This window comes from Pongo abelii, chromosome 6 (assembly GCF_028885655.2).
Source record: "Pongo abelii isolate AG06213 chromosome 6, NHGRI_mPonAbe1-v2.0_pri, whole genome shotgun sequence".
Taxonomy (NCBI): domain Eukaryota; kingdom Metazoa; phylum Chordata; class Mammalia; order Primates; family Hominidae; genus Pongo; species Pongo abelii.
The window spans coordinates 98,996,505-99,023,388 of record NC_071991.2 but is presented as its reverse complement, the minus strand read 5'-3'; the positions used below and the strand labels follow the sequence as shown (position 1 = coordinate 99,023,388).

The window sequence follows — 26,884 nt, the reverse complement described above, 5'->3', positions numbered from 1 at the left end:
AAAAAAAATTATTGTGTTCTAGATAATAATATGCATGCTGAAGTATTTTGGGGAGAGTGTACTGATGTTCACAACTTACTTTGAAATGCATTTTTAAAATAAGATGGATTGATAGAGGGATAGCTATGTGATAAAACATGGTGAAATGTTAATGATAGAATATAGGTTATGGCTATACAGTGTTTACTGTAAAATTCTCAACTATGCTGTGTGTTGGAAAGTTTACATTATAAAATGGGGAAAAGCAGATGTGATCAACTTTTAAAATGGTGTTAAACGCATTCAATATTTAAATAATTATAAATGTATTTTTAATTAATAGTGCTATTTATAATTAGGTAAATATCCTAAAAGTTATATTTTAATATAATTTCAGAAGTCACAAAGTAAATCTGTAAGATTTACATGATTTAATTCAAACCAAAAACATCATGTTAATTGGAACCAATTTAATTTGTTGCTGTATACTTAGCCCTTGTTTGGAAAGTCTAATTTTGATAATTTCTTTAACTTACACATTTAATATTGAAATTACTTTTTTAGGCAAGCCAATTATACTTCTCAGGGTGCAAAATTCTTGAAATCTGTATTTTATTAGAAAGTAAAATTGTGTTTAACTGATACATTCTTTATCTCACTCCCCACCATCACTTTTTAGATCATTGTAATGGCCTGCCGAGAATTTGAGATGGGAAGGGTATGTATAATCTATTCCTCTTACTATTTCATTTTTAGGGATAAATATTCTTGGTCTTTTATTATTATAGTCTTAACATAAGCTGTTAATGTAGATACTTCTTTTATTTTGGGGTTCTGCTGTTGCTTTTATTTCATACAAGGGACAAAATAATCTCTCAGGCATGTTGTTTTCTTTTATATTTTGTAAGTATGTTTTATCACACACAGGCATACCTCAGAGATATTACAGGTTCAGTTCCAGACCACCACAATAGCGCAATTCAAACAAATTTTTTGTTTTCTTAGTGCATATAAAAGTCATATTTATACTGTATTGTAGTCTGTTAAATGTTCAGTAGCATTATACCTATAAAACACTTCATGCCTTATTTTATTTTTTTATTTTTTCTAGACAGAGTCTCGCTCTGTTGCCCCGGCTGGAGTGCAGTGGTACAATCTTGGCTCACTACAACCTCTGCCTCCCAGGTTCAAGTGATTCTCCTGCCTCAGCCTCCTGAGTAGCTGGGATTATAGGCGTGTGCCACCACACCCGGCTAATTTTTGTAGTTTTAGTAAAGATGGGGTTTCACCATGTTGGCCAGGCTGGTTTCGAACTCCTGACCTCAGGTGTTCTGCCCACCTCGGCCTCCCAAAGTGCTAGTATTACAGGCGTGAGCCACCGCGCCTGGCCTTCCATGCCTTAATTTAAAAATAATTTATTGCTAAAAAACGTTAATGATCATCTGAGCCTTCAGCTAGTTGTAATCTTTATGCTGGTAAAGGGTTTTGTTGACGTTGATGGCTGCTGACTGATCAAGGTGGTATTTGCTAAAGGTTGGGGTAGCTGTGGCAATTTTTGATAAAATATAAGACAGGACCAGGAACGTTAGTTCACATTTGAATCCCAGCACTTTGGGAGGCGGAGGTGGGAGGATCACTTGAGCCCAGAAGGTTGAGGCTGCAGTGAGCTATGATTATGCCACTGTACTCCAGCCTGGGCAGAGGGAGACTCCACCTCTAAAAACGGAAAATAAGAAACAGTGAAGTTTGCCACATTGATTGTCTCTTCCTTTCATGAAAGATTACTCTGTAGCATGCCATGCTGTTTGATAGCAACAGCAGTTGCTGTTCTACCCACAGTAGAACTACTTTGCAAATTGGAGTCATTCCTTTCAAACCCTTCCACTGCTTTATCAACTAAGTTGATTTAATGTCCTAAATCCTTTGTTGTCATTTCAAGTGTTCACAGCATCTTCACCAAAAGTATATTCCATCTCAAGGAAGTAGATTCCATCTCAAGAAACCACTTTCTTTTCTTATCCATAAGAAGCAGCTCCACATCCATTCCAGGTTTTATAGTGAGATTGTGGCAATTCATTTCCATCTTCAGGCTCCACTTCTAATTCTCTTGTCGTTTCCACCACATTTGCAGTTACTTCCTCTACTGAAGTCTTGAACCTCTCAAAGTTACCACAAGGGTTGGAATTAACTTTTTCCAAACTCGTGTTAATCTTGATATTTCGACCTCCTCCCACGAATCATGAATGTAATTAATAGCATCTAGAATGCCAAATCCTTTCCAGAAGGTTTTCAGTTCACTTTCCCTAGACGCATCAGAGTAATCATTATTTATGACAGCTTTAGCTTTACAAAATATGTTTCTTAAGTAATAAGACTTGAAACTCGAAATTACTCCTTGATCCAGGGGCTGCAGAATGGATGTTGTATTAGCAGGCATGAAAACGTATTAATCTCCTTGTACATGTCCATCAGAGCTTTTGGGTGACCAGGTGCATTGTAAACGGAAATATTTTGAAAGGAATGTTTTTTTCCAACCAGTAGTCCCCAGTAGTGAGCTTAAAATATTCATTAAACCATGCAGTAGGGATGGGCGGGGGGTGGGGTTGAAAAAACAAAAACATGCTGTAAACAGATGTGCTGACATCCAGGCTTTATTCCATTTATAGAGGACAGACAGAGTACATTTGGCATGATTTTTAGAGCCCTTAGGATTTTCAGAATGGTAAATGAGCATTGGCTTCAACTTAATGTCACCAGCTGCATTAACCCCTAACAAGAGAGTCAGCATGTCCTTTGAAGCTTTGAAGCTAGATGTTTGACTTCTTTTCTCTAGCTCTGAAAGTCCTAGATGGCATCTTCTTCCAATATAAGGACGTTTCATCCATACTGAAAGTATCTTTTAGTATAGCTTGTTTCATCAGTGCTCTTAGCTTAGATCTTTGGATAACTTGCTGCAGCTTCTACATCAGAATTTGGTGCTTCATCTCGCACTTTTATGTTATGGGGACAGCTTCTTTCCTTAAACTTTGTGAACCAGCCTTTGCTAGCTTCTAACTTTCCTTCTGCAGCTTCCTCACACTTTATAGAAATGAAGGGAGTTAGTGCCTTGCTCTGGATTAGGCTTTGGCTTGTAGAAATGTTGCAGCTGGTTTGATCTTCTATCTAGACCACTAAAACTTTCTCCATGTAAGCAATAAGGGTGTTTGACCTACTTAATTTTTGTGTGTTTCCTGGAATAGCTCTTTTAATGTCCTCCAAAAACTTTTCCTTTTTGTTCTAAATTTGGCTGTTTAGTACAAGAGGCCTACCTTTCTGCCTATCTCAGTTTTCAACATGCCTTCTTTACTAAGCTTAATCATTTTTAGCTTTTTTATTTAAAGCGAAAAGTTTGTGACCCTTTTCACTTGAATACTTTGAGGCCATTGTAGGGTTATTAGTTAGTCTAATTTCAATATTGCATCTCAGGAAATAGGAAAGCCCAAGGAGAGGAAGAGAGACTACAAAAACTTGTCAATGGAACAGTGAGAACACTCACAACATCTGTTAAGTTTGCCATTTTATATGGGAGTAGTTTGTAGCACCCCAAAACAGAGTAGTAACTTCAAACATCACTGATCAGATTACAATAACAGATATCATCATAACGAAAAAGTTTGGAATACTGCAAGAGTTTCCAAAATGTGACACAGACCTGAAGTGAGCATATGCTATTGAAAAAATAATATGGGTATACTTGCTTGGTGCAGGGTTGCCACAAAACTTCAATTTGTAAAATATGCAGTGTCTGAGAAACACAGTAAAATGAGGTATGCCTGTACTTAACAATAATTAATTAGGTATCGTTACTTAGTAATCTTCAAATATTCAATGGTGTTGTAACTAGAATGCCATCTATGGACTGAAATAGGTATTTTTAAATAGGAATAAAATTGAACAAGTGGAAATACATTTTAAAAATCTGGTTATCATTAATATATGGTTTGAATTTTTGTTTGTTTGTTTGTTTTGAGACTGTGAGACAGAATCCTGCTCTGTCAGTCAGGCTGGAGTGCAGTGGCGCGATCTCGGCTCACTGCAACCTCCATCTCCCAGGTTCAGGCGTATTTCCTGCCTCAGCCTCCTGAGTAGCTGGGACTACAGGCGCCTACCACCATGGCTCAGCTCATTTTTGTATTTTTAGTAGAGACGGGGTTTCACCGTGTTGGCCAGGCTGGTCTCGAACTCCTGACCTCAGGTGATCTGACCGCCTCTGTCTCCCAAAGTGCTGGGATTACAAGCATATAATCACATGTAATCCACCACACCAGGCCTGAATATTTTGATTAGTCTGTTTGTTAATACCAGAGTATGTTTTGTTTGTTTCCTATCTTCAAAACTGAGAGAAGATAATTTCTTACCCTGATTTTCTAACATTGGTATTTTTATGCTATGTCGAAGTAAAATTTATTTCAAAGCTATTCTGGTATCCTACAGCATCATATTCTGTCCTCACTGTAGGAGGTAATGATATATTTACAGATAATTTGTATTTAAATAAAACTTATAAAGTGTGGTCTTCTATAAATATGACATACAAATCAAACTTACAAATTACATAGTGATTTTATTTGAAGTTTTTTAATACTAATGTAGTTAATATATTTAAAATTATCTTTAATTTGTAAATATGTTAATTTTTTCAGTAAGCAATATATTGCAAAATATACATCTTTAAGTTATATTACATAAATAGTTGGGAAGCCTTAATTTATTCCATTACCCCCAACTATTTCCTATATCAGTATTAAGTAATTTTGGACAGAAAGTGAATAAAATGAGAAAATATAAAAACTGAGAAATTATTAAGTAATCAAGTTATCTATTTAAGGGTTGTCAATATATACATTAGTATTATTAATCAATTGTCTTAGAGAATTTAAATGTCATTCTCCTAATGTTTTAAGTTACTGTTAAGGTTTAGGATGTATTCTCTTTTCATTATATTAGTAAGCTCATAATATGTATCAAGTTATTGATGAAAAATCAAGTAGTATTGAGTACATAATTTTTTGAAGCAAAAGGTTTTTGTGATTCACTGTGTCTTATTAGTAATAGATTATGAGTGAGTTAGGAACTATGAAATTATCTGATAACCTTGACTTTGATCTTGACTTTGAATGTGATCTGGTGGAAAAAGCATAGATAATTAAATCAGACAAACCTACCTTTTACAAGCATTTTGACTATGGTGCAGTACAATTCACTCTGAGCTTCAGTTTCCTCACATTTGAAAGGAAATAATACCCACTTTGCAGTGTTAGAGATTATGTATATATGATATTTAACACATAGTTTTTGATATCATTATTAGTTTTATACCAGGAATATAAGTACCAATATAATCTTATTACTGCTCATCTGAATGAGGGGCATTGTTAGTCACACCGCTTTCTATTCTTTACTAAATTAATCTCTTACAACTTGTTTTCTGTTTCAAGGTATTAAAGTTTTATCAGGTAAAAGATTTTAAAAAATGTGTTTTAAACTCTCAAAAATAATTTAAGGTCCAAGTGTAGTGGCTTACACCTGTAATCCCAGCTACTTGGGAGTCTAGGGTGGGAGAATTGCTTCAGCCCAGGAGTTTGAGACCAGCTTTGGCAACATGGCAAGACCCCATCTCTGTTTTTTTTTTAAATCTTTTTTTTTTGTGGGGAGAGACAGTCTCGCTCTGTCACCCAGGCTTGAGTGTAGTGGCACAATCTCAGCTCTTTGCAACCTGCATCTCCCAGGTTCAAATGATTCTCATGTCTCAGCCTCTTGAGTAGCTGGGATTAAAGGCATGTGCCACCATGCCTGGCTAATTTTTTTGTATTTTTGAGTAGAGACAAGGTTTTGCCATGTTGGCCAGTCTGGTCTTGAACTCCTTGCCTTAAGTGATCCATCCACGTTGGCCTTCCAAAGTGCTGGGATTATAGGCATGAGCCACCACACCCGGCCTCCATCTATTTGAAAAAAAAAAAAAAAAATTAGCCGGTTGTGGTGGCACACACCTGTGGTCCCAGCTACTCAGGAGGCTGAGGTGGGAAGATCACTTGAGCCCAGAAGGTAGAGGCTACAGTGAGCCGTGATTGCACCACTGCACACTCTAGCCTGGGTAACAAAGTGAGACCCGATCTAAAAAAAGAGAGAATTTAATTTTATCATTTTCTGTAAACATCTCTTGGAAAATGAGATTTGGAAGTTACCTGTGTTTTTAAGCCTCTAAAATGTTAGCTAACCCAACATACCAGACAGTTCTACTTTGTTTCTCTGTGAGCATTACTGTCAACTTATAGTTCATTCAGCCTATAGGTAATAACTCCATTTACTGTATTTGGAACTGTGAGGATTTAATTAGGAATTCGTTAACCAATGCATTTCCCACTGCTGAAAAGGTTTATTTAAGCTAGATGGTCACTTAGAGACTTTGATTTTATTGGGCCTTGATACAAATTGCATCATTTCTCAATATCTGAATCATTCTATTTTCCATAAAGTTAGGCTTTTCATTCACTTACCTGATTTTCTAAAATGATGAGGTGCTTGATATTAGAAACTGATGAAAATTTATCATTCTTTTTCTATACCTGTTTAAAATAGGAAGGTAAGAGGAGAAATTATTTGACTAAACTTTCTGTAATCTCTAATAAAATTGGATAGTTAAAATAATACATCATGTTTGTGTAGGTGTTTTACCATCTGTGGTACATTTGAAATATACTCTTATTTAACAAACATGCAACAACTCTGTAAGATAAGGATTATTATTCCTATTTTTACAGATAAAGAAACTAAAGGTCAATAAAGGAGTAGAATTAGTACTTGCAAAATTCTTCTGATTCCAAGTAGAATACTCTTTCCACTTCATCACATATTTTACATTTAATGAGAATTCAGCCAGATATTTGTAGAGATTGTCATGTTACAAGCAATACAACTTGCCTAGCAACCTTTATACCAAATACCTCCTTGTACCAGACACTTTTTTAAAATTAGTTTTTCTTATTTAGAGGAGGATCTTTGGTCTACTCTGTAGACCTGGCAGATAGCAATGAAGAGTTATGCACTTAAGTCAGTAAGGTTCTTATGACTATTCTTGGAGAAGACACAGTAGCCTATTTTTTAAAACAGTTGGGTAAATCTAAGCTCTCAGCTCCATGCCTGCTAATGTGGGTTTTTCTGTTTTGGGGAAGTAGAAGTAAGCAGAACCCCAGGACACAAAATATTTATAACAGTTTAAGAAAAACTTACATGAATTACTTACTAATTTTTTTTTTTTGGATGACAGAAAAAATGTGAGCGCTATTGGCCTTTGTATGGAGAAGACCCCATAACGTTTGCACCATTTAAAATTTCTTGTGTAAGTATCCATTTTTCTAAACACTTTTTTCAGAAAATTGGCATGCTAAACTGATGAATAATTAAATTATAATGTGGTATGAACCCAGGTGTATAGACGCCAAGGACTCACAAACCTATGTTTACATTTAAAAAAATTATTTGTTTATATACTGCTTTTAAATTTGGAAGCTTTTGGGATGACTTCATAAATGCATATTTTCCTTGTATCTTACTATATTGATTTTGTGTTAGTCTTTGTATATCAATTGATAGTAGGTGTTTAAATGTAATTGAAGTAACTGTGCTTTTAATATTTGGAAATAGTGTATTCATTTCAAATTGATCAAATGGGAAAGACTTGGTAACTGGACTATAGTGTATCATATTATCCCTTCATATCTAATTGTGCTCTCAAAAATTGTTATAATTATATATAAAGATAAGTTTAAGACCTACCATACTGGAAGTAAAGATTGGTCCTGTGTGGTAGATTATTTGATATGAAACTTAAAATGTTTTCTTAATATGTAATGACCTCTGGAAATGAATTAAATTCAAGCTCAAAAGCTAACACAGCAAAAATCTGAGAAAATGAATAAAAAAACAAAAAGTGAAGGAAATAGGAGTAGGAAGAAGAAAGGCATGAACAAAAAGAAGGAAAATATAAGTGAATTTTAAAATAGAACCAACAGTTTTCTTTAGGTGCCATAAAAAGACTGTAATTGAACATAATCTAAAAATCAATTAATTTAGGCCAGGCACGGTGGCTCATGCCTGTATCCTACCACTTTGAGAGGCCAAGGCGAGTGGATCACTTGAGGTCAGGAGTTCAAGACCAGCCTGGCCAACATGGCAAAACCCCTTTTCTACTAAAAATACAAAAATTAGCTGGGTGTGGTGGTGGGCGCCTGTAATCCCAGCTACTCGGAAGGCTGAGGCACGAGAATTGCTTGAATCTGGGAGGTGGAGGTTGCAGTGAGCTGAAATTGCACCACTGCACTCCAGTCTGGGCGACAAGGGTGAAAATCCATCTCAAAAAAAAAAAAAAAAAATTAATGAATTTGCCTATATTAGGGTTCTCCAGAGAAGCAGACCCAATAGAATAAGAGTGTGTGTGCATGCGTCTGTGTGCATGTGTATACATTTAAGGAGATTTATTATGAGGAATTGGCTCAGGCAGTTACGGAGGCTGGCCAGTCCAAAATCTGCAGGGTAGGCTGGAGATCCTGGAGAGCCAATGCTGCAGTTTCAGTCTGAATGCTAATAAGCTGGAGACCCAGGAGAGCTGATGTTCAGTTCTAGTTGGAAAAGTCTGCTGTAGAATCAGGATGAGCCGATGTTGCAGATGAAGGCAGCCTGCTGGAGAATTCTGTCTTGCTTCAGGAGGCTGGTCTTTTTGTGTATTCAGGCCTTCAATAGATTGGATGAGCCCCAACAACATTATGGAGGACAGTTTGCTTTACTCAGAGACTACCAATTTAAATGTTAATCTATCTCCAAAAACAGTCTCACAGAAATAACTAGAAGAATGTTTGACCAAATATTCTGGGCACACTGTGGCCCAGCCAAGTTGACAGATAAAATTAAATATCACATTCCTTATTCAAAGTTTCTTGTTTTTGACTTTGTTTTCCATGATTAAACGAAATATAATTTCTGTGGTTTTACTTGTCATTGCTGAGTTCTTGAACTCCATAATTTTATGACTTAGTTTTACTTATGACTTCTGAATTCCTCTCATACATACCCAAAGTTTAGTGCTTTCTAGGTTGACATAAAAAAGGACAGGACTGAATCTGTATTATGCAGTCTACTTTATAAATCAATGTTGTTTTTATAATATTAACTATAACTCACCATTGAACTTTTTGGATGTAGTATTTAGTCAATATTCTTAAGGTGCTGATTAGAATTAACTATTTGTGGGGTAAATGTAAAAATTTTAGGCCAGGTGCAGTGGCTCACACCTGTCATCCCAGCACTTTGGGAGGCTGAGGTGGGGAGGATTGCTTGAGCCCAGGAGTTTGAGACAAGCCTGGACAAAATAGTGAGACATTATTAACATTTTTAAAAATGTTAAAAATCCCACTGCATTTCATTGTATTTGGCTTGAATAATACCCAATACACACCACACTGTCTACTTCAGTGAGGAAACACCAACCCTCCTTCACCAATCCAGAAAGAAATCTGTAATATTAGATTCCTCAACAGTGTAGAAACCTAGTTCTGTGTAGTATGGTTGTTTTGGACATTTGTAAATTTATTTTTAAAGTTTTATTTGTATATATCTTTTTGAGACAGGATTTTGCCCTGTCACCCAGGTTGGAGTGCAGTGGTCCGATCATGGCCCACTGCAGCCTCAATCCCCCAGGCTCAAGTGATTCTCTCACCTCAGCTTCCCGAGTAGCCGGGGCTGCTGGCATGGGCCACTACTAATTTTTGTCTTTTTGTAGAGACGAGGTCTCCCTGTGTTGCCCAGGCTGATCTTAAACTCCTGAGCTCAAGCAGTTTGCCCGCCTTGGCCTCCCAAAGTACTAGGACTACAGGCCACCACACCCGGCCAAACACTTGTAAATTTAGATGTAATAAGATAACTATAGTGAATATTATAATTCAAGAGAAAATACAGTGGTTAACATCAACAACAAACCAACTTGAAATTTTTGAACATTTGAGAGTCAGGAATAGTAAACAATTTACAATAATGGATATAAGGAAGAATGCAGTAGTTTTATAATGTACAAAATGAATTGATTCTTGGGGGATGTTTTTTCAATTAAACTAAAAGATATATCTTATAAACAGTTCACAAAGAAAAAACAAAACGTGGAGAAAGATTTATTAAAAAGAAAACAGTAGATAACTTGAAAGGTCTCTAGATAAGTGGTTTGGTTTGATTTGATTAGTAACAACTGGTTTAATTTGTCAGCGTCAGGACTGATCCATGCTGAAGAAATATTTTCTTTGATAATTTAAAAATGGAAGGTAATTTGTTTGTCTTGTAATTGGTTCAGACAACTCGGGATTTGTTATCATTGACTTAACTGCAAAGAAAAATCAAATTTATAAATAGCATGTTGGTAAAAATATTCGTAGTAAGTCATTTGACTACTTGGCAGTCAGAGTTTGAGACTGAGAAATGACAGTCTTTTCTAGAGCTCTCTCTCGATGTGGGATGAGGACAAGGGTAAAGTGGTGGTGAAAGGTTGAAGACTAGTTAGCAGGAGCTCAGTCACATGTTGCCACATGTAACCACTTAGACTGGATGTCAGTACACTACCCATGGCTCAGATCTAGCCCACTGCCTGTTTTGTAAATAAAGTTTTGTTAGAACACATCTGTGCACATTAATTTATGAATTTGTCTATCACAATAGCAAAGTTGTGTAGACAAAGACTTTGTGGCCCAAAAAGCCAAAAATATTTACTATCTGGTCCTTTACAGAAATATTTGAAAAAGTTCAAATATTATTTGAAAAGTTCAAAGTAAATTACTATAATTTTAAAAATTAAAGCAGGTATAATAGTATTGTTTTTATTAATAAAACAACATATACTGTTGTTCTTCATAATCCTTGTTCTAAACTATCTGTAGTTTTAACCAGTAAGGCAAAAAGAATAATTTGCTTAGTGATAGACTGATGTAGATTAATACTTTGAGTAAATCACAGTAAGAGACCTTTAAAGTGCTTATGTTATCAACAACCACAATAATAATAATAATTTGGGGTGTTCTTCCCTCTTGCTTCTTCAGTTGCTATCCAGTTAATTGAAACTTGAATGTTAGGGAAAATCATGTGTTATGGAAAGGTAAAATGGTTGAAGATAGGATATGGTGGTTGGTACTGAGGAATGACATTCTGTTTATATTTACATGATTCTGGGGGTGGTTACTACTTTGCAGATATTTTATTGGGTGATAGATGCTGAAATAATTCATTTAGACACTTTTTTTTTAGGTATAAGTAAAACTTACAAAAGCAAATTAATGTTTTTTCTTTACTGACTATACAAATTTTTTTAATGGAATTTTTTTTTTTTTTTTCAAGTTTCTTAGTATAGTAGGTAACTTGATTCCCAAATTCACTTTTCTTATTTGTACATATTGTTTGGGTCTATCTGTTAGGAGACTTTATCTGATAGGAGACTTCATTTTAAGGTTTTTTTTAAAATTTTTTTTTTAGTGTTTTGTTTTTTGTTTTGAGACAGGGTCTCACTGTCACCCAGACTGGAATGCAGCGACGTGATCGCAGCTCACTATATAGCCTTGGCCTCCCTTCTGGGCTTAGTGATCCACCTACCTCAGCCTCCCAAGTAGCTGAGACCACAGGCCTATGCCTCAATGCCCAGCTAGTTTTTGTATTTTTTTGTAGAGACAGGGTTTTGCCATGTTGTTCAGGCTGGTCTTGAACCCCTAGGCTAAAGCGATCCGTCTACCTCAGCCTCTCAAACTACTGGCATTACAGGTGTGAGCCACTGCCTAACTTTTTCAAGACTATTTTTTTTAGAGCAGTTTTAGGTTCACAGCAAAATTGAGAGGAAGGTACAGAGATTTTTTATATACACTCTGTCTCCACACATGTAGCCCTCTCATTATCAACATTCCCTACCAGAGCAGTCTCTTTGTTACAATTCACAAACCTACACTGACAAGTCATTATCACCAAGAGTTCACATTTTACATTAGGGTTCATTCTTGGTGCTATACATTCTGTGGGTTTGAAGAAATATATGATGATGTGTATCCACCATTGTAGTATCATACAGAATAGTGTCATTGCTCTAAAAGTCCTGTGCTCCACCTATTCATGCATTCATCTCACCCCCTTCCCATCCCTAGGTAGTCATTATTTTTACTGTCTCCATAGTTTTGCCTTTTCCAGAAGTCATATAGTTTGTTTTTGTTTGTTTGTTTGTTTTGAGACAGAGTCTTGCTCTGTCGCCCAGGCTGGAGTGCAGTCGCACTATCTCAGCTCACTATAACCTCTGCCTCCGGGTTCAAGCAATTCTCCTGCTTCAACCTCCTGAATAGCTGGGATTACAGGTGTACGCCACCACGCACAGCTAAGTTTTGTATTTTCGTAGAGATGGGGTTTTACCATGTTGGCCAGGCTGGTCTCGAACTCCTGACCTCAAGTGATCCACCTGCCTCGGCCTCCCGAAGTGCTGGAATTACAGGCATGAGCCACTGCTCCCAGCTCAGAAGTCACATAGTTTGAATCATACAGTATGTAGCCTTTTCGGATTGGCTTATTTCACTTAGTAATGTCCATTTAGGGTTCATCCATGTCTTTTCATGGCTTACTAGCTCTTTTTTTCCTTTTATTATCATTTTTAATGGACACATAGTATCTATACTTATTAATGGGGTACATGTGATTTTGGTACATGTATATATAATTTAAAATGTGGAGTGATTAAATCAGGATAATTAGCATGTCTATCACTTCAAACGTTTCAAATATTTGATGACTTTTAGAATTTTTTTATAATTATCAGGTACATCTGGAATTTTAAAGGTTAATTTTATATTGTGGACTTTGATACAAGTATTTTATTTGTTTTGATATGTCTTTTTGTTTTAACGTTTTCACTGACTTAGAAATGTTTCTCTTTCTTTAGGAGGATGAACAAGCAAGAACAGACTACTTCATCAGGACACTCTTACTTGAATTTCAAAATGTAGGTACTACCATTTATAGACTATCTCTAAGAATAGTTTTCAGGCTGGGTGCAGTGGCTCATGCCTGTAATCCCAACACTTTGGGAGGCTGAAGTGGGAGGGTGACTTGAGTCCAGGGGTTCAAGACTAGCCTGGGCAACATAGTGAGATCTTGTGTCTACAAAAAGAAAAAAGTTAGCCGGGCATGGTGGCATGTGCCTGTAGTCCCACTCACTCAGAAGGCTGAGCCCGGGAGGTTGAGGCTGCAGTGAGCCATGATTGTGCCACTGCACTCCAGCCTGGGCAATAGAGTGAGACTCTCAAAAATGGTTTTGAGAATAGAGAATAGTTTTCAAAGAGAAGATATAGAGAGGGAGGGGAGCATGGGCTGAAAAACCACCTATTGGGTAGTATGCCCACTTCTTGGGTAACAGGATCATTTGCATTCCAGACCTCAGCATTATACAATATACCCATGTAAGCTGCACATGTACCCCTTAATCCAAAATAAAAGTTGAGGCCAGATGTGGTGGCTCACGCCTGTAATCCCCAACACTTTGGGAGGCTGAGGCGGGTGGGTCACTTGAGGCCAGGAGTTCAAGACCAGCCTGGCCAACACGGCGAAGCCCCATCTCTACTAAAAAATACTAAAATTAGCTGGCCGTGGTAGTGCACACCTATAATCTCAGCTACTCGGGAGGCTGAGGCACTTGAATTGCTTGAGCCTGGGAGACAGAGGTTGCAATAAGCTGAGATGGTGCCACTGCACTCCAGCCTGGGCAACAGAGCAAGACTCTGTTTCAAAAAATAAATAAATAATAAAATAAATAAAATTTTTTAAAAATAGAAAATATAATACCACTACCTAAATGTTTTATTTGGTAAAATGGGTTTGCTAGAAAATTATTTTGCTTTATATCTGCAAAATACAAATAATATATATAATATATATTATTATTTTGCTTTATATCTGCTTATAGTTTTTTGTCAGTAAAAAAAGTATCAGCAATTTTTATTTTTAAAGCATGTGAAGTTAATTTTTGTCTTTGCAAACTAATCAACTTTTAGCTACTAAAAAAATAGAACAAGCTATATAAATAGTATACTATGTTATTTAACATAATTAATGAAATTTGTTAATTTTTTAGTTATGAAGACGAAAATGAGAGTATAATATTTAGTGTCTTGACATTTATGCTTATCACATTACATAATAAAGTAATATTAATTGTAACATACCCTAAATTTATTAAATTTGGAATAGTTATACCTTCTTTGCAGCAAACATTTTTACTCTATTGTAGTAAGCAGGTTATTGCATTGTTTATGTAATTATTACCCTGTTTTACTAGTTTACAATTTGTTAAAGAAAAGTCACTATCAAAGCTAAGTCTTCATTTAGATATATATTGTTTTTAGTTGAAACCCCCCACAGTGCCCCGACTTTTTTTTTTTTTTTTTTTTGGCAACAGGTTCTCACTATATATTGCCCAGGCTGGACTCAAACTCCTGAGCTCAAGCAGTTCTCCCATCTCTGCCTTCCTAATATCTGAGACTATAGGCATGAGCCACCAAACCCAGCTAAATTTTTTATAGTTTATAGAGATGGAGTCTTGCCATGTTGCTCAGGCTGCTGTCAAATTCCTGGCCTCGAGTGATCTTGCCTTTTGCATTGGCCACCCAAAGTGTTGGGATTACAGATGTGAGCCACTAAGTCTGGACTGGTTGCTAATTTTTTAATCTACGGTAATAATAATAAGTACCTTAATGAATTTCTGTAGTAGATCAGGCATCTTCATTCTGCCAACTGCATCATATCCAGATACTGTTATGTCTGCTGCACATAGATGAAGATACAGAAGCTTTAAGAAGTTAAATAGCTTACCTGAAGTTATTTAGGCAATGGCCAAAGTAGAATTTGAGTATGGTTTGCTTAGATTCCGAGTATTGCTCTTTCTGTTAAACACCTGCAATAACCATTCTCAAAACATTTGACATCAGTACTCCTTTACATTCTTCAAAGTTATTGAGGATCCCAAAGTTTTTGTTTCTGTGGGTTGTATCTTTCAGTATATACTATATTTGAAATTAAAACTGAGAAATTTTTTAAAAACATGAATACATAAGCATATATTGTATTGGCTGTTAAAGAATAAGGCAAGTAACATTTTAGTATTATTCTGAGAATTATTTAAAGCTCATAGACTCCCTCAAAAGGGTTGAGGGGAGCGGGTACACAGACTGTATATTGAGAACCACTAATCTGTAAGAAGGCTAGTGAGTTTGGGATTGGACAAATTCATCTCTCCATTCTTTTTCAGTTTAATGTTCTGTTAGTCTTCTGATTACAATGGATACTACTCTAACCTACTCTAACATGGTGCTTACGGTATATTGCTCATCCATTTAATAGTGTGGATTAGTTAAATAGTATATATAGTGTAATGTTTAAAGTACATGCTCTGGAAGTAGAACTGCCTGGTTTAGAGCCCACACTTGAATTTCTTAGGAAAGTTTGGGCAAGTTATTTTATCTGTATATCTCAGTTATAAAATGAGGATGGTATTAACAGTACTTTCTTCATGGAAATTAAATTGTTACATGTGAAGCCCTTAGGTATTTGGCATGTGTTACAGTCAATAAGTGTCGGCTATTATTTATTTGGGTTTTTTTAAAAGCAGTGCTAAATGCCACACAAATTTCTTAGAAATGGCAGTTTAAATGAGCTGTGCAACTTTAAACTTTGCAAAGTATTTTCATAATTGTTGACTTTCTGTTTTTCTTGAAGGAATCTCGTAGGCTGTATCAGTTTCATTATGTGAACTGGCCAGACCATGATGTTCCTTCATCATTTGATTCTATTCTGGACATGATAAGCTTAATGAGGAAGTATCAAGAACATGAAGATGTTCCTATTTGTATTCATTGCAGGTACAAAAGAATTTCCCAAGTTTATAAATACATTATTTTTATTTAAGTTTGATGTTACACAAGGTTTTATTTCTGCATTAATATGATAGTAATCTTGAATTTCTCCTAGCCTTGATATAATGTTTGGGACTGGGGCCTTGTAAGTTGATGTGGTCTCATTTCGTTTAGAGTATTGTTGCATTAAAACACAGGATCATCTATTTGAAAATAGTATTCACATGGTGGGAAGCTATAGAACATACTCTGTTTACTGTTCACTGATTAGAGCATATAATCTCAGATCCTCATCATACTCTACTTTTTAAAGTCAGTATAGTAGTATTTTCTTTTAATCAATTTGCCTGAAACAATGACCAAGCAATTTTCATTCCTGATAAACACTGACATGAGATTTTTAAAAACAGGATATCGCTCTGATGCCCAGGTTGGAGTGCAGTGGCACAATCATAGCTTACTGTAAACTCAAACTCCTGTCCTGAAGTGATCCTTCTGCCTCAGCTTCCCAAGTAGCTAGGACTACAGGCGTGTGCTACCACACTGAACTAATTTTTTTTAATTAAAAATTTTTTTAAGAGACCAGGTCTTGCTCTGTTGCCCAGGCTGATCCCAACTCCTGTCCTCAAGTGATTCTCCCACTTTGCTCTCCCAGAGTCTTGGGCTTACAGGCGTGAGCCACTACGCCTGGCAACATGCCTTTCTTTTTTTAATATATGTAAGATGTACATACATAGGTCTTATTGATCTAAGATATATCAATTCTAAGACACACCATTATTATGTATATTAACAGTAAAAAAATCACTGCCAATTATAAGGAGAAAATGTCATTTGTAAGAAGCCATTGGTGGTAAGATACATACCAATCTCAGAGCTGTTACATTGAGATTAAAAAGTGTGTTTTAGATGTGATGAAAAACTAAATGCTGTTTTTATTCTTGGGGAACATCAGTTTCCACGTTTGCACCACTGCCTGTCATATCATGAAATTTTATAATTTATAGCTACTGAAAAATTTAAAGCAGGAAGCCAGCATTCTTGTAGTAAAGTAATATAAACTATTGATACACATTTACTAGACATTTTTTATTATGTTTTATAGTAGATTACTTCATTATAAGGATTACATAAACTTCAATGATTACTGACCTAGTTAAGCTACCTCTGAATGTGAAAGGACAAGTATAGGTGCACCTACTTTAAATTGCACAATAGAAATCTTTTCATTTATTCAAATAATATTTGAAGTTCAGTTAGGTTTTGCAAAATTACTCGTTTGGATGTGTTGAGAAATCATGTAAACTCTGCCTTTGACTTTGGGGGAATGAATATGAGATTTGTTTATTCTTGGGGGGCAGTTAATTTTGTATTCTAGAAGGGGGGTTAATTGTATAATGTATTTTAGCTAAGAGAAATCAGTTTAAGATAACCAACTTTTCTTAATCTAACATTTTGGCTTATTTCTGTCATCTGGTCATTCTCATGATACAAATAATACAAAGCTAAATACATAATACATAGGTAATATATTAATATGTAATACAAAGCTAAATATACATAATACATATGCACATATATGTATATGTATACATTATATGTAATACATAAAACAAAGCTAAATTTGTATTATGGATTTAGCAGTGTAGTGGAAAATACCCCTTTAAAAGGAAAAGCACAAAACTGAATTAGTCAAGAAAATACTAAATGTTTGCAATAAGTGTCATGGCCAGATATAATGGCTCAGTGCTTTGGGAGGCCGAGGCAGGATGATTGCTTGAGTCCAGAACTTTGAGGCTGCAGTAAACAACGATTACACTACTGCACTCCAGCCTGGGTGACATAGTAGACCCTATCTTTTTTTTAAGAAAAAGAATATAGGTGTCATTATAATATGGGTGATACAGGATATTTTGAAACCTAATTTTTGGAATTTCATTATATAGGTATGGGTTTCTACATAGTAGAAGCTACTTGAATCCTTAGACAGTTTTTCTACTCTGAATTTTTAGTTTACATTAGATTCTTCTAAAGACCTTACAGTCATAGTACTTACTTCTAAGACTGCTATCAATTTATTCCTCTAAGGGACTTGTTATCTGCATTCACATTTGTTATAAAAAGTAAATGAGATTTTTCAAACTTAGAGATTTTTTTTTATTATTTACATAGTTAAAATATTTTTTCAGTGGAGTTGAAGCACTGAAGATAGTTTTCTTATTCACTTGGTTTGATCGTAATGCTCATAATTAATGAAGTAAAAGGGCTACTTTTTATTCATGGGCCAGGAAAGTAACTTGCTGGTGGAATCAGTTAACAACTTGGTTCATTAAAACTATTTTTTTCTGTGGTTAATTCAGTGGTTAGTTGACCATTTAATTAAGTAGGATTGACCAGTTAAAAATAAACAATATGTTTAATTATAGAATTAAAAGATAAAGAAATTGCTTTCACTTTGACTTCTTTTAGTTAAAATAATTTCCTGTTCAATCATAAATCCATTTGTATAGGAAGGCTTTTCATCAAAAACTAAATTGACTGTTAAATATTTTTAGACAATCAAAACAGTACGTTAACTGTAATGACTTAGAAAACACATCCATAAAAGCAAGAAAATTCTTTTGCTTTCCACTAGTTCCACTGGAGATAACCATTGTTAAAACTCGAGAATGCGTCCTTTCAGTGTGTGTATGTGTACATACAGTATTGTTTTGTTTTATTTTGTTTGACGGAGTTTCGCTCTTGTTGCCCAGGCTGGAGTGCAGTGGCACAATCTCGGCTCACTGCAACCTCCGCCTCAACTATTTTAAACAGCAGTTTAAATGCTTAGTGGCCACTCTATTTTTTTGTTTTTAATTTACTTTAGTGGCCATCTTATTGTTAAATCTTTGAGCACATCTGCAATTATTAGGACAAAGTTATTATTGGATAAATATCCAGAAGTGAGATTTCTTGGTCAAGGACATAAACTTTTAAAGTATTTTAATTAGTATTTTTTAATGTGTTACCCAGAAAATTGATGCTACTTAATTCTGCCACTGGCAGTATGTGAGAGTACCTGTTTCCCTATACCTTCCCCAATACTGTGTGTTATCTTTTTGTTTGCTTTTTTTTTGGAGACAAGAGTTTTGCACTGTCGCCCGGGCTGGAGTGCAATGGCACGATCTCAGCTCACTGCAACCTCTGCCTCCTGGGTTCATGCGATTCTCCTGCCTCAACTTCCCGAGTACTGGGATTACAGGCACACACCACCACACCCAGCTAATTTTGGGTATTTTTAGTAGAGACATATGTTTCACTATGTTGGCCAGACTGGTCTTGAACTCCTGACCTCATGATCTGCCCGCCTCCACCTCCCAAAGTGCTGGGATTACAGGCGTGAGCCACCGTACCCAGCCTTTGTTTGCTTTTTAAATTTTTTTTTCTTCCTTTTTTTTTTTTTTGAGACGGAGTGTTGCGCTGTCGCCTGGGCTGGAGTGCAATGGTGCGATCTTGGCTTGCTGCAACCTCCGCCTCCCGGGTTCAAGTGATTCTCCTGCCTCAGCCTCCCGAGTAGCTGGGATTATAGGCATGCGCCACCACACCCGGTTAATTTTATAGTTTTAGTAGAGTTGGGGATTCTCCATGTTGGTCAGGCTGGTCTTGAACTCCCGACCTCAAGTGATCCACCTGCCTCGGCCTTCCAAAGTGCTGGGATTACAGGCGTGAACCACCACACCCGGCCTCATCTTTTAATAATTATACAAGTTCTTTATATATTGAGGACATTAACTTTTATTTAGTCATGTTGTAAGTACCATGGTTTTTCCTGTGTTTTGCCTGTTTGCGATACGTAAGTTTCATTTTGTCATGTCAGATTTCTTAATGGTTTTTGTCCATTGAGATATTTATACATAGAAAGTCTTTCCCTAACACAATAGTGTATATATTTTGCATATATTTTTAGTACTTTCATAGATTTACTTTTTAACATTTATCATTGGGTAAATATCCAGTATGTTTATATCATATATATATATATATATATTTTTTTTTTTTTTTTTATCCACCTGGATTTTTTATGGTTAAGGTGTGTGATCAGAATTTAATTTTTTGCTCTTCATTGATAGCTAACTTTTCGTTTGCCACTTATTGAACGGTCTAATCTCTGGAGAATTCACTGTTATGTAAGAAATGTTACATGTACTCAGATCTGTTCCTGAACTTTCTATTGTGTTTCATTGATCTGGTTATCTGTATCTTTATATTGTACTTTTAACTATCAAATTTTAGATATATATAATTTATCCCAGTAACTCAACTAAAATTCTATAAATGTTTTGATGCACAGAATTCACAAATGTAACAACTAAAAATTAATATAATTGATTATGTTTATTATTAAGAGTTTTTAAAAATCTTTCTAGGTTGTTTATAGTGTACTCTTATCAGGAATTTTAGGTTACATGTTTAACAAACTGCTGATAGGTATACATTTCAAAATACGCATTAAAATGCTACACAACTTTGTGGGGGTTTTTGCCAAAGATTATTCTGGTGATGTCAGTAACATCTTATAATTACTCATAGTGATTTTCAATTCTAAGATGCATAAGCCTTTCTCCAGTTGAGAAGCAATTACTTTAAAATACTTTTGTCGTGTGTTTCTTTCTTTCTTTTTTTTTTTTTTTTTTTTTTTGAGACAGAGTCTTGCTCTGTCGCCCAAGCTGGAGTGCAATGGCGTGATCTCAGCTCACTGCAACCTCCACCTCCCAGGTTCAAGCGATTCTCCTGCCTGAGCCTCCCAAGTAGCTGGGATTACAGGCGCCCACCACCACACCCGGCTAATTTTTTTTTTTGTATTTTCAGTAGAGACGGGGTTTCACCACGTTGGCCAGGCTTGTCTCCTGACCTCAGGTGATCCGCCCTCCTTGGCCTCCCATTGTGTTGGGATTACAGGCGTGAGCCACTGAGCCCAGCCTGTCATGTTTTAAAATAAAAAAACCTATGGTATGTTACTCTACATTCCCTAGCTCCCATTAGTTTTTTGGGATATGAGAGCGTATCATTGTCTTGTTCTTCTGATGAAATCACTGCTGTTGCTCAATCCATTTTCTAGGGCTTATAGCATTCTTCACCTTTCCTATACCTTCTATAGATTGAAATGATGTACCATTTCCTCCTGTACTCTAAAACAAGAGCCATCTTTTTTTTTTTGAGTTGGAGTTTTGCTCTTGCTGCCCAGGCTGGAGTGCAATGGCACGATCTTGGGTCACTGCAACCTCCACTTCCCCGGGTCAAGTGATTCTCCTGCCACAGCCTCCTGAGTAGCTGGGATTGCATGTGTCTGCCAACATGCCCAGCTAATTATGTGTTTTCAGTAGAGACAGGGTTTCACCATGTTGGCCAGGGTGGTCTCAAACTCCTGACCTCAAGTGATCCACCGGCCTCAGCCTCCCGAAGTGCTGAGATTACAGGCGTGAGCCCCTGCGTCCAGCCACAAGAGCCATCTTGAACATAGAATAAATGTCTCTGTAAGACGTTGTTAGCTAGTCACATTTTCTGATGTAGCATTAGACTTCGAGTGACAACTTAGTAGCTATTCTGTGTGTCACTTACTCTTGGAAGTTCCTTAAATTAATTTTTGTTTTTCTTTTTGAGATGAAGTCACACTCTGTTACCCAGGCTGGAATGCCTTGGTGCCATCATGGCTTACTGCAGCCTCGACCTCCCAGGCTCAAGCAATCCTTCTTCCTTGGCCTCCCAAAGTGCTGGGACAACAGGCATGAGCCACTGCGCCCAACCCCTTAAATGAAATGTTTAAAAGATAGACAACAGGCCCTCCTTATTCAAGACTTCACTGTCCTCAGTTTCAGTTACTCATAGTTCAAAAATATCAAATGGAAAATTTCAGAAGTAAACACTTTGTAAGTTTTAAATGCTGCACCATTCTGAGAAGTATGGGGAAGTATGTCCTGCTTGAGAGATAAATCATCCCATGGTCCAGTGTGTACACACTGAAGACTCTACCAGCCCATTAGTCACATAGTAGATACTGCAGTTATCTGATGGACTGTCATGGTGTCCCAGTGGTTATGTTCACATGACCCTTATTTTACTTATAATGGCCCAAACCTCAACAGTAGTGAGGTAGTGAGTAGTGATAGATTGTTAAAATTGTTCTAATGTATTATTAGTTATTGTTGTTAATCTCTTGTTGTGCCTGATTTATAATAAACTTTATCATAGGTATGTATGTATAGGAAAAATCATAGTGTATATGTATATGTATTCTATGTAACAGATGTTGCCATGAACACACTGTAAGTTGTATTTTGTTTACTAAGTAGAATTTTGTTAAACTTCTTAAATGATTTTTTGTTTCTGAATATTAACGTCTATCCACATTTATTTTATAGTTGTTTTATCACAAAAATCAATTTTTTTTCAAACTTTATATCCTTAGTGCAGGCTGTGGAAGAACAGGTGCCATTTGTGCCATAGATTATACGTGGAATTTACTAAAAGCTGGGGTAAGAATAATTTTTTGTAGCATTATGTCCAATTGATCTATTACGATTTTCAAACTTAATTATAATTGCAGTAAATTATAGTGTATATTTTATTATACATGTTATTTTTTCCAAAGTAGTTTTATTAAGTAAGAAATAAAGGTAGTGAAGGCCGGGCACAGTGGCTTACGCCTGTAATCCCAGCACTTTGGGAGGCCAAGGTGGGAGGATCGCTTGAGCCCCGGGGCTCAAGACCAGCCTGGGCAACATAGGGAGACCCCCGTCTCTAAAAATAATTTAAAAATAAAAATGATTAAAAAAAAGAAATAAAGGTGGAGAAAAGGTATAATTGCTGCATATTGTCTTGATAGGATGCATTGGGCAACAATGTGACAGTGTTCTAGGTGAGTGAATACTTGCATTAGAATATAAACTGTTACTGACTTTTCCAATACTGAATTTTCATTGCCTTTTTTTTTTTTTTTTTTTTTTTTTAATTGAGATAGAGTTTCACTCTTGTTGCCCAGGCTGGAGTGCGATGGTGCGATCTCAGCTCACTGCAACCTCCGCCTCCTGGGTTGAAGGCATTCTCCTGCTTCAGCCTCCCTAGCAGCTGGGATTACAGGTGCCTGCCATCACGCCCAGCTAATGTTTTATATTTTTGGTACAGACAGGGTTTCACCATGTTGGCCAGGCTGGTCTCGAACTTCTGACCTCAGGTGATCCACTCATCTCGGCCTTCCAAAGTGCCGGGATTATAGGCGTGAGCTACGGTGCCTGGCCCATTGCCTTTTATGTTTATTCTAGGTATAAGTGTATTTCACTCAGTATGTATTTATGCCTGCTGGAGACATTATAGTATTGTAGTCTATGAATGCTGACTCGAGCCAAATTGCCCAGATTATAATTCTGGCTTTCTCATTTCCTAGCTGTGGGATCTTGGTCAAAATACTAATCCCATAGTGCCTCTATTTCTTTATCAGAAAATAGGGGTCATAGTAGTAGTAATGTATAAGAATTAAATAAATTAACTTTTGTGAAGTTCTTCAGAACTATCTGGTAAATTGTAAGTACTCAGTTTATTGTTAGTGTTGATTACTGTTGCTGTTGTGATTGTTGTTCCTACTACTGCTTTTTCCAAGAAATAGTGTTTGATACTGTGGATGATACAGAGATAAATAAGATACAGCCTTCATTATAGATTTGAAAAACAAGTCTCTTCATTATGTATACACTTGATTCTTTTGCTGGTTCCATAATGTGTTCATTTCTAGAGAGGCGCCTTTAATCCTTCATAGCTTTATAGTTTCCATGAATTGTTCATCTTTGTCTTGTACAGAGTAGAAGTAATAAAATGTTTATTTCTTCTTTTTCTTCCTTCTTCCCCTTATTTCTCTTTTTTCCCTGCCATCTCTCCATTTTTTATTGTTGCAAGGAAATATTTACATGTTAAACAGTTCCTTAAAAAGCCCTCTGGGGTTAAATATTTTTTTCCTCAAAAACTATAATCATCTAATTCTCAAATGAAAATGCTTAAGTGAACAAAATTTAACTGGAATTCTTCACATTTTAACATAAAAGTCAAAGATTAAAATTGGAATGAGAAAGGACACGTAAATGAATGCTAGCAAACAAAACACAAACATCTGGTCATTTTAAAAGTTGTGTATTTTGGCTAGGTGCCATGGCTTATGCCATAATTCCAGCACTTTCCAAGGCTAAGGTGGGCGGATCACCTGAGGTCAGGAGTTTGAGACCAACCTGGCCAACATGGTGAAACCCCATTTCTACTAAAAATACAGAAATTAGCCAGGCGTGGTGGCCGGCGCCTGTACTCGCAGTTACTTGGCAGGCTGAGGCAGGAGAATTGCTTGAACCTGGGAGGCAGAGGTTGCAGTGAGCCGAGATTGTGCCACTGCACTGCAAACTGGGTGACAGAGCAAGACTCCGTCTCAAAAAATAAAATAAAAGTTGTGTATTTTGAACATAGTTCTCTTTTTTTTTTTTTTTTTTTTTTTTTTAGATGGAGTGTCACTCTGTTGCCTAGGCTAGAGGGCAGTGGTGTGATCTCGGCTCACTGCAACCTCTGACTCTCAGGTTCAAGCGATTTTCCTGCCTTAGTCTCCCGAGTAGCTGGGATTACATGCATGCGGCACCATGCCTGGCTAATTTTTGTATTTTTAGTAGAGATGGGGTTTCACCGTGTTTCAGACTGGTCTCAAACTCCTGACCTTAGGTGATCCGCCTGCCTTGGCCTCTCAAAGTGCTGGGATTACAGGCATGAGCCACCGCACCCGGCCTAGGTTAAGTCTTCATGTAAAAATCTTGGCCGGGTGCGGTGGCTCACGCCTGTAATCCTAGCACTTCGGGAGGCCAAGGCGGGCGGATCACGAGGTCAGGAGATCGAGACCACCCTGGCTAATACGGTGAAACCCCGTCTCTACTAAAAATATTTTAAAAATTAGCCAGGCGTAGTGGCGGGCGCCTGTAGTCCCAGCTACTCGGGAGGCTGAGGCAGGAGAATGGCGTGAACCCGGGAGGCGGAACTTGCAGTGAGCGGATATCACGCCACTGCACTCCAGCCTGGGCGACAGAGCGAGACTCCGTCTCAAAAAAAACCCCAAAAATCTTATGATGTATATAAGGACTTCCAAGCAGCAAACCTGGAAATCATTTTTAGCCCTTCCATCTTAATCACTCCAAAATATTCTTGTTGATAACAGTTATGGTATTTCTGCTTCTGTAAACCACCACCAGTTTCTCACTCTTTCAGACTGTCCTCTTCCCTGATACAAAAATTATGTGAATATCAGATCTTCTCATGTCAACATTGCCTATTGCAGTAGTCCCAATTCCATATACACAAAAGAATCGTCTAGGTCGTTTCATAATTAGTTCCCCAACTTGGAGCCAAAGGATCTATATTTTTACCTAGGTCTTTTAGCTGGTCCTTATATAGCCAATCCAGGAGATACTGGCCTATAGAATAAATTCAGTCTCTTTATTATGTTCACAGTCTGATCCCAAATATCCTTATCTTCTCTCCTCCTTAGAGTACCTTCTCCTTCTTTTAGTCTTAGGCTTTATTTACATCAAACTTCTCAATTCCCCACATAGATTATACACTGAATCTGCTGTGCTTATGTATATTTCCTTCACTTTTTATGGGATAACTTTCTTTTGATATCCAACTATGTCATAGCTCCACACACTCAACAGTTAGCCACAGCCTCTTTATTCCCTGTATACTGCAGTCATACTTTGGCTGGACATAACTGTCTCCCCAGCTTGAATGCTGAGGGTCAAGAACAGTTTTGTTTCCACAGTGCCAAGCACAGTGTCTGAGATACATTAAGTGGTGTTCAATAAATGTTTGCAGTAAACCAGGAGGTATTTAAGTTTTATGTGAAAAGCTGAAGAATATTTTACTATTTTCTGAATAGATATACAAAGTTTATGTATTAAATTTTCTGTTTTAGAAAATACCAGAGGAATTTAATGTATTTAATTTAATACAAGAAATGAGAACACAAAGGCATTCTGCAGTACAAACAAAGGTATAGTTGTTTGTTTCCCTTTATAAACTATTTTATAAATGCTTTCTTCTTTTTTAAAATGTTTTTTTTGTTTGTTTTTTAATCATTTTTCTCCTTCATAGGAGCAATATGAGCTTGTTCATAGAGCTATTGCCCAACTGTTTGAAAAACAGCTACAACTATATGAAATTCATGGAGCTCAGAAAATTGCTGATGGAGTGGTAGGTGTTCTTGGTCTATTAATTTTAGGAAACTTTTACTCTTTGTTAAGATGTAATATTTAGCCCTTTTTTTGGTCATCTTGTGTTTTGTCTAACATGAGAAGAATATCCAGGACACTTAACATTTTTACTTAAACTCATTTCCTTCTTATTTGTATCTGTATTATGATGGCTATTTAATGACTCCAATATAAGGTAAATTATGTTCTAAATGAAATAAAGTTAGGAAAGATCTCATGTCAAAAATCATATAATTTGTTAATGTTTTACTTTTTAAAAAAATAATTGCATTGTTCTCTTTACTCTTCCCTTCCACCCCCACCCAAGTAATTCTGCATTGATTCTACTTGAATTTCATTTTGTATAAAGTGTTTTAGTTATTTGTGTACATGCTGTTCTTTTCTTTTCTTTTTTTTGAGACAGAGTTTCACTCTTGTTGCCCAGGCTGGAGTGCAATGGCACAATCTCAGCTCACTGCAACCTCTACCTCCCAGGTTCAAGTGATTCTCCTGCCTCAGCCTCCTGAGTAGCTGGGATTACAGGTGCACACCACCGTGCCCAGCTAATTTTTGTATTTTTAGTAGAGACGGAGTTTTGCCATGTTGACTAGGCTGGTCTCGAACTCCTGACCTCAGGTGGTCTGCCCGTCTTGGCCTCCCAATGTGCTGGGATTACAGGCATGAGCCAACACTCCTGGCCTTGTGTATATG

The 26,884-nt window shown here is 36.6% G+C and overlaps 1 protein-coding gene across 3 annotated transcripts in view; it reads left to right on the top strand.

Annotated features, from left to right (window-relative positions):
- PTPN12 (protein tyrosine phosphatase non-receptor type 12) overlaps positions 1-26,884 on the top strand; it is a 102,278-nt gene that overhangs the window by 47,183 nt on the left and 28,211 nt on the right. For all 3 annotated transcript variants that reach the window (XM_024249588.2, XM_024249589.3, XM_024249591.3), the window contains exons 5-11: positions 659-697; positions 7,286-7,357; positions 12,962-13,021; positions 15,790-15,932; positions 22,372-22,438; positions 25,897-25,974; positions 26,076-26,174. In XM_024249588.2, coding sequence (XP_024105356.1) covers positions 659-697; positions 7,286-7,357; positions 12,962-13,021; positions 15,790-15,932; positions 22,372-22,438; positions 25,897-25,974; positions 26,076-26,174 — 558 coding nt within the window. The remainder of the gene's footprint in view (positions 1-658; positions 698-7,285; positions 7,358-12,961; positions 13,022-15,789; positions 15,933-22,371; positions 22,439-25,896; positions 25,975-26,075; positions 26,175-26,884) is intronic.